The following is a 12,961-nucleotide window of genomic DNA, read 5'->3' on the forward strand; positions in this document are numbered from 1 at the left end:
CTGGATTTTGTTCAAATGAGCTAACCAGCTATAAATAGCTAGCTGGATAGCACGGCCACTCAATGATAGTTGACAGTCGATTCCCTGCCAACGACTACTTCCTCTATGCTGCTTTCAAAATAAAAGATTCTGATCAACCATGTGAGAGAGCCGTGGTGGCATGTAATAGGTACGCCTCATGTTACATAAACCCAGTTACAGTACTTACTGAGGCAATTGTACCTCACCGGACTAGTTTGAAATGTATGTAAGACAAATATTGTATAATACTGTATATATTCAGTAGTTATAATGAGACAACCTTAAGTCGGTCCTCCGCTGATTTAGTGTTGCATCTCCCTATAGTTGCGATACTCAGTTTTTAAAAACATAAAAATCGGATTCTACATTTCCCATAATGAAACCTGAGAGCATTTACGATTACCCTGTTGTTGCCTTCAAGATGGTCTCTTCGTTCAACCTAACACCTCCACTCTGTGCAGAATAGGATTGGGGATTTTATATTTATTATGTGACCCTACCCTTCTTCTACAAGACATTGCTACGTGGTGTATGTGTACTGACTTTGTCATAGACTTTGTTTTACCAATATCTAATGTGTTTATTTTGTGATGATTAAACTCAACAGGTGATGTGGCATCTCTTCTTCAAACAGGCCCCTCTGAGCATGATTCAGAATGATGTAGTTGGAGTCACAAACCAAGTGCTTCCCCTTTCCATGCCACGAGTAGATTTTTTCAAAAGTTGTATTTAATGATTTGGTTTGCATTCCATAGGCTGCCACCATGTAAAACACATTTTGTTACAGACCAAGAGGTTAAAAGAGGGCGTGTATGGGACTTGAACCCAGGACCTCTTACACGTAAAATAAAAATGATTCTCCTATCCAAATAAGTCTAGCTGTGCAGTTGTCCACAGCTGTAGTTACATGCAGCTTAGATATGTAATAAAAAAAATATAAACGGGTGATGTAGTAACTTGATGCTCCACATCATATCTAGTCCAACAGTTCCCTCTAGTGGTCATAATTATATATGTATCTTATCAAATCAAATACAGTTTATTTATAAAGCACATTTAAAACATCCAGAGTTGACCAAAGTGCAGTGCAATAAAATAACATGAACATACATTTAAATAAGACTTTAAGCAGAGCTGACTCCTTGTTGTGACGTGACCTGGAGCCTGATTTAAATTTTCCATTATGTTGTTACTGTCTAAAAGGACAAGAGCTGAGAGTATGGGATGTACTGCTGCATGTCTAAGCAGAACCAACAATGATACTTTGAGAGAGTGGGAACTTCTGGAACTAATGGTAGCAAAGTATTGAGCCATTGCTACTTAAACGGATTGCTGATAATTAACAAGACAGCTTTTCATCATGTCATATGTTTTTTACCATTGTCCTACATAATTTCCTCATAGCACAGATCTCGTTGTTGAGGGTTGAATTGTAGTTTTAGGTTTTCTGGTTTTAAGTTGAGCAGCAGAGTCCAAAATATCTCCACAAACTGAGTTAAAGCGGGTGATTAACTCCTCTGTGCTCAGGCAGCAGGAACAGCAGGAACAGCAGGAACAGGGTAGGAGGAAGCAGTACAAGCATCAGAGTATTTGCTAGCTGTACAAGGGTTTACTGTGCGGAAGCAGGAAGCGAGTAAGTGAGGTTTGGGAACAATATGAAGCATGGTGGAACACCTGACGCATATATGATCTGAGATCCCCATTCAAAATGAAGGACTTATTCAAGAGAGACCTCACATTTAGAAGAGCAGGATTAAACAGGGTGTGGAGTGTGGAGGACTCATTATGTAGACCGCTGATAAAAGCAGACTTTCCCCAGCTGTTTAAAAGGTTTAAAAGTGGGTTCAAATCAATTTGTGGAGGGCGAATGTTGGAGGAATGTATATCATTTCTTCCCACATGAACTATGCTTCATGTGGGAGGTCGGGAGCGCGTGCAGTAGACATGGGAGCTCTGCCAGGATGTTAGTGCGTTATGGAAACAGATGTTCCTCATTATGGAATCCCCAACTATCAGGGTAGTCGGAGAGAAGAGGAGGTGAGGAGGAGTTGAGCGTGGGCTCTCAGGTCTGGACCCCAGATGCTCAGTTTTAGTTACATAATTATAGCTTACTGTATATAATTGTGTGTCTTACTGTGTACTTTTTTAGTCGGTGTGGCTGTTCTAACATATTTATACTTTAGGCTAGGTGAACATTTCACATAGCATCTTCATAAGCAATAGACATCAATGTATTATGTTGGGTGATGGCACAACCTCATTAATCAAGTGTGTTTAGAAAATCCTGACCCACATTGAATTGGAACTGCTGTCCAGTGGATTCCAATGAAAAGCGTCAAATGTAACACAAGTCAATAGCTTTGTGTAAACGGTGTGCTGCAACACACTGTTGGCTGAGTCATGCATGTCTCTTGTATGTCCTGGATCGTTGACTTTGAACAACAGAGGGCAGGGCTTGTCTGGGATTTGAACCTGAGGCCTCTCACACTCTAAGTGGGAATTAGAGCAACAAACCTCTCTGTAAGAGGAAAGAAGATGTTTTAAATCCTTTATTTTTGCATTAAAATTGTGCTCTGCTGGTGTGGGAGCTTGAAGACCACATCTCATGCGCTCATGAGAGCACCCACTGCTGCACAACAGGTCATGTTCAGCGCGTGTCCTCTGAGATCTTAACAGACCTCTGCTGCGTAGCTGTGCTTCATCTTCGATGTTGTCTTTTTGACATCTGGAGATCAAACGCCTGTTGGTGGTCATCGGATGTGAGGAATTTAACATTAATTTACAATAAACTCGTATATAGAAGACTATGGTAACTTAGGAAAAATGAAAATAATGAAGAAAAGAAAAGAAATAGTGTTGATTATAGGATATAATGAAGACAATTTGCAATTACACAACCTACCATGACTCTAATGAGGAAGTGATACAAAATGCCAGTTCAGATAATTTTGAATTAAATGCAGTTTACTTTCTTTTTTTTTTAAATCAAGGTTTGTATTCTTTTTAAATGAAATATGTTATAGCGCTTCTGAATTTAGGTTCTCAGTAAACTTTGAAGTCCAGTTGATCCTGAAGGTATCCAGACAGTAACTGTGTTGATTGAGATCTGATTGTGAGGGATAACATAAACTAATTTAGGCCTAAGTTATAGTTGCAATGAACAGTGATGACAGCTGGCCCACACAATGGCGCTGTATTTACAGTGCAATGTTGTGTGAAACCAGTGAATTACAAATAAGGTGTTAGATATGATTCTGTTATTTATGAATTCTATGTATTATCACCGTTATCTGAAAAAAAGAGGTCCCTTTTAGTCTTTGTGATTATGGTTATTTCTATATTCACAACAATGGGCCTGTCATTGTGTGATTGTTGTTAGTTTGATATGAAGAATATGGTTTTATACTGCGTAGTACTATATTGCGATTGTGACTTTCTGCAGCACATCAGGCTCTGCTGCTCAGTCTCGTGCTGAACTTTGAGACAGATGTTACTGCAGCTGCTCATTCAGGTCCAGGCTAGTCTCATGCGGTGAGTGCTCAGCTTGAGAAACCACCTGTGTCGCTGAATGTGTGCATTTCTGACTGAAAGATAACATGTTCTGCCTCCATTCATACATTCGCTACAATATATTGGATTCATGTTAATGTTTATTTAAATACATTTAAACTTCTGAAAAAAAAGAAATTAAACATGTTTTAATCAACCAATATTTCACCCTGTTGAAGACCTCAGCTCTAAACATATGACATCCTTTATTTTAATGAATTTAGGTATTTATTTGTTACTATAATTTTACATTAGTTGTATGAAGATAAATCTGGTGTAACAGGGCAAAGTATTACAGGTATATTCTATCCTTAGCAGGCTTCTTAACCTGTATGTTTCTGTCTGTGGATGTGAAGCTTTGCAGCACATTTATCATGTTAAGCAGCTCAATCTTGACGTTCACTACTACTAATCAGTCATACAGCTACAACTAAGCCCACCCATTGGCTGCATCACACACATGGTTTCTTTACTGCCATTGTCTTGGTCGTTTTGCCCGCTGCGGGTTTCTTTGCCTTCCTGGCTGATGTCTTAGCGGCTAATGGTTTCTTTACTGCCGCCGTCTTGGTCTTTCTTAGCTGCGGGTTTCTTAGCTGCGGGCTTCTTGACTGTATGAGCGGATTTCTTTGCCGGTTTCTTGCTCATCCTGTAGGAGCCACAGGCCCCGGTCCCCTTGGTCTGGACCAGAGTACCCTTAGCCACCAGGCTCTTGATGGTGGTCTTGACGCGGGAGTTGTTCTTCTCCACATCGTATCCTCCGGCGATCAGAGCCTTCTTGACGGCGGTAGAAGACACGCCGCTCCGCTCAGTGGATGCGGCCACAGCTTTAACGATGAGCTCAGTGACGCCGGACCACTTCGGCTTGAACACCTTCTTCTTCTTCTTGGTCTTTTTGGCAGCTGTGGGCTTCTTGGCTTTAGGAGCGGTTTTCTTTGCCAGTTTCTCGACAGCCGTCTTGCTTATCTTGTAGGAGCCTGAGGCCCCGGTCCCCTTGGTCTGGACCAGAGTCCCCTTAGCCACCAGGCTCTTAATGGCGGTCTTAACACGGGTGTTGTTCTTCTCCACATCGTATCCTCTGGCGGTCAGAGCCCTCTTGACGGCGGCAGAAGACATGCCACTCCGCTCCTTGGATGCGGCCACAGCTTTAACGATGAGCTCAGCGAGGCTGGTGTACTTCGGCCTGTCCGTCGCGGGGGCTGGAGCTGGAGCTACTTCCGTCATTTTCTATCGTTGATGTGTTTGTTGTCACGAGAACACGAGTGTCTGACTGACTGTTGAAGAGCTCAGAGCAGGGGGCTGGACTTAAACACACCATGAGAACCGTGGAGATTCAACCCACTGAAAGCAGGGTCACTTGTGTTTTCTCTTCACTGATAAAGACTCAAAACTACATGTGGAAGAAGTACTGAAGGCTGACGGTGAAGGGAGCCGGTAGCGGACTAGTGTCTCTTCATATTGAAGTCTTGTAGAGCTCTGATGATCTCTGTGTTTTGTTTGAGGAGCCTCCAAACCTCACCTACTATTATTGTTATTAATAGTATTCTAAATATTATTATCATTATTATTGTTATACCATTCAACACGTGAATCATTCAAAGTGATTCAGTTCCAACTCTTAGCTTGTGTGAGTCTGCAAACTTAAATGCACATTATTCTACCCAGAGCTGGACTTTTGCCAGCAGTAGATTTCCTGTTTAGGAAAGTCAGTAAAAACTCAGAGGTCTGTACTGAACAACACACTGCAAACATTTAGAAGAAATGAACAAGTAAACTAGAATGAGAAACAGCAGAACATGGTGCATTCAGGGGCTCCTCACATGATCCCATTGATGACCATGAGCTTTAAGTTGTGATGTGGAAACAACATAAATACAAATAACATGTATTTTATTGCTGAAAGAGTTAAAAGATCAACGGTGCATATTTATTTACACTGTCACAACAACAACAATGCATCTGGTAAACAAACGTTACAATTCACATTTCTCTGGTAGATCAACTGTGAACAGCACATAAAACATGAGATTAATTAAAAACTCTTTCATGCTGCAAACAAAACAAGCTGTCCTGCTGTGCTCTTCACAACAGTAAAACTCTCTTTGGTGTTCTTTACAGTTTGTATGTCCTTTAGAAAAAGCTTTATTCATGTACAACAGGTTTACAGAATGTATAAATACACATAGGCCTCACATATTACAGGCACAGTGATGACACATGATGCGCTGTGTGAGGACGCTGTTCTGGAGCTGAGACTCAGATCTTAAGTCCATTTCCCTCCAAGGATCTGATTTCTGTTCCTTCCTTTCATGTTTAACTTCCATGTCGCTGTGTGTCAGTCTGCTCGATGGTGCAGCTCATTCTCCACAGCTTGAAACTTATGATACAGAGTTGCAAATGTTATTTTTGATGAAACAGACCACATTACGAAGTGATCATTTACATTAAACCTTGGAGCCTGGACCAGACCTATTGAGCTCTGTAACAGTCTAGAAGCACATGTTGTTCATCATGATGATAATAAGTTATCCGGCTCGTTTTGTTCTTTCACTACATTTTTAGTTACATGACGTTAACCCATACGAACCCAAACCCATGTTTCCGTAAAGGAATATTATAGGGGATATAAAACAGACTAAACAGACCACATAGAACACATTTCTGAACATATTTTTTAAATACTGACCACTAGTGCCAAAGATCTGAAATGTTACATATATGTCACATTGGGTGTTTACATATAGATGTTTTCCTCATTTAAAAACTAATCAACTTCGCCTATTTTTTGAATGGTAACAAATGTATGATTTTTTAATTTGCATTTCTTTTATGGTTAGATTTAATTAACCAAAAAACATTTTGGAATGGAATTACTGAAATAGAACTAAAATAGGATAATTCAATATAATTTGTTTGCATTTTATTTACTGATATGTACATTTTTCTTTCATAATTTGACTAACAATTTCCTTTTTTGTAAATTGCTTTTTTTTCAGGCGAACCTGAACATTTTTTATTTGAGCCGTGTGTTATATTCATTCAGCATTAACCAGTAACATATACACTGATATGTACATATATTAAAAAACTATCACAAGTGTTATACCATTCAAATTTATTCAAATAGACCATGTAGTTAGTGAGATAAGCCCCTTAGTGTGGGTATGAAATGTTCAAGCGGAGGGCTCAAAATAGGCTTAGAGGTTAAAAGGTTAAGTGACACATACTGAACATCCCGTTGAGGTCATGTGACCGTGAGTTCATTTGTGTACCAATGACATCACTTTCAAAATGGCTGCCTGGCTGGTCAGCACAATTTAGCATAACTAGCTAATCTCAAAAAATGCTTGTTTTTGTTGCTAAAGTTAAGTTTCATCACATTTAACAATTCTAATGCTTTGATAACACATCCTACATTATATCTAAACTCTTCTAACCAGGTTTATCAAACTAATTTGTGACAGATACATAGACTATTAAAGTTATAATTATCTCAAAAAACGTGATGCATTTGTCACAATAAGAAAAATATCAATGAGCTGCTCAAGTGATTTAACTGATTCAATTATTTAAAATATGTTCTGTTGAACCCAAGAGACATTCAAGGACTTAAAACAGTTTCCCCAACTAATGAGAATATTACATACCCACGCTTTGTATGATTTTATTTTTACAGATGAATCATACAGAAATAAATTAGTCAAAGCATCTACAAGTTTTTTGATAAGATTTTTTTTTTAAATTTTTTTTTTTATCCAAAGTGATTTAAAATTCAGATTATATCACACTTCTACACTCTAGGCTACAAAGTGTCTTGCTCAAGTTTCTATCAACATACTGCTAGTGGAGCCGGATCAAACTGCAGATTATAATTATATATATTTAATACTATTTTTGAATCAACTCAATATCCAGAGGAAGGACAGCAGCTCTGACACTAAGATCTTGTAGATAAAAGAGGCCTTTTAGCTGTGAGCGCCATCTTTGGCACAACTTCCAGTTCTTCTTTCAGTCCATGAGGAGGAACCACAGAGAGAGATGACATTACACATCTGACTGTTGGTGGAAACAAACATTGATTTAGATTGTCATGTATTAAACTAGCTGTATGTGTGTAACCATGTTTGTTTAAGCTTTGCTGCCAGAACGGCTCTACTTTACATCTGTAGATGTAGTAAAACCTGATAATCCTCGAATGTGTATGCGAGATACAGATGACTAAGCTACAGTTTACATGAACTGACCTTTTTTTTATAGAAGACTGGTAACTGATAAACTGAGATAATGACCAAAAAAAATAAATGGCAGACAGAAATAGTTGTTTTAAAGATGACTCTAATGGGATGTCATTTTTTCAAATGATATGATTATATTTTCTGTTTAAATCAAGATTTGTATTCCTTTCTAAATAAAGTGATTTCTCGTGGCTCATCTAAAGTTAGGTTCTCATTACATGTATCCAATAACTGTTTATTGAGATCTGCTTTTGAGGGATAATCTAAACTAATTCAGACTTGATGTTGCTATTAATGCTATGAACTGTGATGACAGTTGGCCCAGGTAATGAATAATAAATAACAATTACTGTTAGATATGAAGGTGCTGGTACATATTTATCTTATGACTATTGTCAGCACTATGTCAATAAACAGAAGGAACTCACAAATGTTTATTGAAATCATTTCTTCTATATTGTGATTGCTCCTATTAGAATGATGTTGACAAGGTACCAGGAGAAACTGTTTCATTGGAGGGCTTTTGACTGGCCGCTCAGCTTTACTGTCACATTTGTGATTAAATAGAAGTGAAGATTTGCTTTTCAGTGTCATCCTGAACTCCCACAAAGTCTAGTTGAGATCCAGCTGCTAGCATTAATTTTTATTGGATTTGAAACATTGGGGTATTTATACCGAGATAAGATCTTAATTAAAAGGCCAATATAAATATTGTGATTGCTGTTAATGACAAGTATATGGATGAAACAGGAAAATGCTCTTAACCCTTACTTACTGTTCATATTGAATGCCTTCACGGTATGGTTCGGGTCAATTTTGACCCAGACCAAGAGTTCCCTCATAGTAAGTGTCTATATAAAATGTTTAAACTACAGATCTATTTAGAATGTCTAAATAGCCTATTTGTCATTAATTAATGTATGATCAATCCTTAATTATTAAGGATTAATACATGATTCAGAGAGCAGGGAGAGTGTATTTTCTAAGTTTTACAACATTCGTTTTTGGACAAAAACATCTACTATTACACATTATCATGTCCTGTTTTACATAAGACATAAAAACATAAAAGCCATAATGACTTAAATATATTTTACTGAATTTGAAAATGGCAGGAACATTCTGGAACTGTTGGAATTTATAATATAACCATATTTAATTATTGCAACCATTAAACGCTGTCACCACTGCTATATCATAAGATATCATGATTATCAATATTAATTCAACATTTACCACTTAGAACACAAAACATTACATAATAAAATGCTTATTATAAACTCAATAATCAGTCAGTAATCAGAGTTTTCCTCCACGTTGTCTTCCTGCTCTGACACGATCAACCTTATGTTGGAAGAACAGACCGAGGGCCTGTTGCACACTGAATCTTGCTGCCATGATGTCAGTCACTGAGGTACCTTTATAATCCATCTCAATAGATACGGCTCAAATTTGACCCAAAACAGCCTCAGTGTACAAAAACTTGTAGCACCTGTACAAAAGTATAACATTTTAAAATATTTCAGGCTGAAAGAACGACCTTTAGGGTATTTTTACTGCTGTCAAATGTCAAAACGGGTCAAATTTGACCCCAACGGTATGTAAGGAGAAAGATGTGGGCGGCCACCGACTGTCTATTGAGATCTGGTTTGGAGTTTTATCTCTTTGCGTATTGTTTTTCCCACATTACACTTTTATGTTGGTGTGTGAAACCGTTGAATAACATTAATGCTTTTACATATGATTTAATTTATGACTATATTACATAAATTATTTAAATGAATTGAGATATTTATTAATAATATTTAGCATTATGTGCATGATATGATTGCTCTTATAGTGATTAGTTGCCTGGAAAAAAAAATCTGGTTTTACAGCTCAAAGTATAATTATAGTTATTATCCTCAGCAGGCTTCTCAACCTTTGAGTCAGCGTTCGGTCTCTCCTGTGAAGCTTTGCAGCACATTTATCATGTTATGCAGCTCACTCTTCAACTTCCAGACAGATAAGTTGATGCAGCTGCTCACGTTTACTGTAAACTGGATTATAAAACACTTATATTTGTTTCCACTGACAATCAGTCATACAGCTACAACTAAACCCACCCATAGGCTGCATCACAGCAAATAAAACATGAATACAAACTAGTTATTGTGTCTAATATGTCTGTCTCTCCTTACATTTGTGCTACTTTATTCTCCTCCTGTATGTATGTTTAAATTTGTTACTATTTGATAAATATGTATGTGTAACTATATGAGCAATGTGACATTCTTAAATGTATCACTTCTCTGTCTCAAAATAAAAAGTAACTAATTTCTGCTCTTAAAAACCTCTGAACAAACAGGAAAATGCTCTTAAGGAAGATGTGGGTGGCTCTTAAAAGAGCCTTTTATAGGAGCGTTGGTACTTCAGACTGAGAACAGCTCACTTCTTCTTGGGTGCTGCTTTCTTGGCTTTGGGCTTGGCAGCCTTCTTTGCAGGGGCTTTCTTGGCTGCAGGGGCCTTGGCTGCGGGGGCCTTTTTGACCACCTTCTTGGGACTCTTGGTGGCCTTTTTGGGGCTCTTGGCTGCCTTCTTTTGGCTCTTGGCAGGTTTCTTGGCCGCTGTGGGTTTCTTTGCCTTCTTGGGTGATTTCTTAGCAGCTACTGGTTTCTTTGCTGCCGCTGTCTTGGCCTTTTTCGCCGCTACGGGTTTCTTTGCTGCGGGCTTCTTGGCTGTAGGAGCGGCTTTCTTTACCGGTTTCTCGACAGCCGTCTTGCTTATCTTGAAGGAGCCTGAGGCCCCGGTCCCCTTGGTCTGGACCAGAGTCCCCTTAGCCACCAGGCTCTTGATGGCGGTCTTGACGCGGGAGATGTTCTTCTCCACATCGTATCCTCCGGCTGTCAGAGCCTTCTTGACGGCGGCAGCAGACACGCCGTTCCGCTCCTTGGATGCGGCCACAGCTTTAACGATGAGCTCAGCGACGCTGGGACCAGCCTTCTTCGGCTTGGACGCCTTCTTCTTGGCTGCTTTGGGCGCCGCGGGGGCTGGAGCTGGAGCTGGAGCTACTTCTGACATTTTCTATCGTTGATGTGTTTGTAGTTACGAGAACATGAGAGTCTGACTGACTGTTGAAGAGCTCAGAGCAGGGGGCTGGACTTAAACACACCATGAGAACCGTGGAGACTCAACCCAGCCCGGGACTCCTCAGTGCGGTCTGAAAGCAGAGTCACTTGTGTTTTCTCTTCACTGATAAAGACTCAAAACTACATGTGGAAGAAGTACTGAAGGCTGACGGTGAAGGGAGCCGGTAGCGGACTAGTGTCTCTTCATATTGAAGTCACGTAGAGCTCTGATGATCTCTGTGTTCTGTTTGAGGAGCCTCCAAACCTCACCTCCTCACCGCCGTGGACAGCACTGATCAGCGGCTTTTCCCACTCATTTCTCTCTAAAAATGATTTAAAATGCATCAGAGCTCCATCAAAAGTGGTTTTCCAACTGGTCCACATGTTTGTTAAGAGTCTCGATGTAAAAACAACCGTCTGTTGTTGATCAGTTTGTAATAAGCTGAAGTTATTGTGGGAGCAGCAAACACACTGATGATGGTTGAGGCTTATGGTGCAGTTCAGCCAGACTTCCTATCAGAGCTGTTCACTGTGAACATGTCCTCTGCTGATAATAACTTGTAATATAAATAGTTATACTATTAATGATCAAACACACTGACAAATAAATGTCACTTGTTTTGGGAAGCATGAGTGGCTTTAAGTGTTACAGTAATAATGGTTCACTGATGTTCTGCTGATGATTAAAGTGAGCACTGATGGAGATTTTTATTTTGATGAATAAAACTAATTTGATCATTATTTATGATTAAACTGTTAAATACTAACTAATTATTACGTATTATTATTAATAATCTAAATATGATTATCATTATTATGGTTATAGCATTCAATACAATAATCATTTAAAGTGATTCAGTTCCAACTCTTAGCTTGTGTGAGTCTGCAAACTTAAATGCACATTATTCTACCCAGAGCTGGACTTTTGCCGGCAGTAGATTTCCTGTTTAGGAAAGTCAGTAAAAACTCAGAGGTCTGTACTGAACAACACACTGCAAACATTTAGAAGCAATTAACAATTAAACTAGAATGAGAAACAGCAGAACATGGTGCATTCAGGGGCTCCTCACATGATCCCATTGATGACCATGAGCTAAGTTGTGATGTGGAAACAACAAATACAAATAAGATGTATTTTATTGCTGAAAGAGTTAAAAGATCAACGGTGCATATTTATTTACACTGTGACAACAATAACAATGCATCTCGTAAACAAACGTTACAATTCACATTTCTCTTGTAGATCAACTGAACAGCACATAAAACATGAGATTAATTAAAAACTCTTTCATGCTGCAAACAAAACAAGCTGTCCTGCTGTGCTCTTCACAACAGTAAAACTTTGTTGTTCTTTACAGTTTTTATGTCATTTAGAAAAAGTTTTATTCATGTACAACAAGTTCACTGAATGTATAAATACACAGTGAGGCACAGTAATGACACATGATGCGCTGTGTGAGGACGCTGTTCTGGAGCAGAGACTCATCTCATGCTCACAATGCAACTGTTATATTGTTCATTCTGTACACGTGACATCTGTTGCACTTCTGTCCATCCTGGGAGGGGGATCCCTCCACTGTTTCTCTCCTTTCTCCCCGTTAGTTTTCTTTTCCTGTTCAGATGTGAGGGTTCCGGGACAGAGGATGTCATATGTGTACAGATTGTAAAGGCCTCTGAGGCAAATTTTCATTACTCTTTAGACAGATTAGTTTGATGAACATGGTTAGAAGAGTTTAGATATGATGTAGGATGTGTTATCAAAGCATTAAAATGGTTAAATGTGATGAAACTTAACTTTAGCAACAAAAAGTTCTGCCAAATGTGCTGACCAGCCAGACAGCCATTTTGGAAGTGATGTCATTGGTACAGAAATGAACTCAGGGTCACATGAATGTTCAGTTTGTCACTTAAAATAAAGTATACAACTGGATAAGGACCTTACAGGTTATGAGTTTGACAACTGTGGCTCCATATTGTCTCCAAACTGTTTTTCCCCAATGTTATGTTAAACTGACGATATCAGCAAAGACTTGAAGCCGATCTATTTCCTTA

The 12,961-nt window shown here is 38.8% G+C and overlaps 1 protein-coding gene and 1 pseudogene across 2 annotated transcripts; both read right to left on the reverse strand.

Annotated features, from left to right (window-relative positions):
- Positions 1-4,022: 4,022 nt before the first annotated feature.
- LOC306699059 lies at positions 4,023-4,797 on the reverse strand (annotated as a pseudogene). The gene has a single exon. The product of its transcript is annotated as an uncharacterized misc_RNA (transcript).
- A 5,432-nt stretch (positions 4,798-10,229) lies between these two features.
- Positions 10,230-10,862, reverse strand: LOC306698547 (histone H1-like; the record flags this gene model as incomplete). The annotated part of the gene is made up of 1 exon (XM_079162884.1): positions 10,230-10,862. One exon carries the CDS (start codon positions 10,860-10,862, stop codon positions 10,230-10,232), a length of 633 nt encoding a protein of 210 aa, XP_079019010.1.
- Between the last annotated feature and the right edge of the window lie 2,099 nt (positions 10,863-12,961).

The sequence above is a fragment of the Pholis gunnellus genome (assembly GCF_910591455.1).
Source record: "Pholis gunnellus genome assembly, chromosome: 7".
Lineage (NCBI taxonomy): Eukaryota > Metazoa > Chordata > Actinopteri > Perciformes > Pholidae > Pholis > Pholis gunnellus.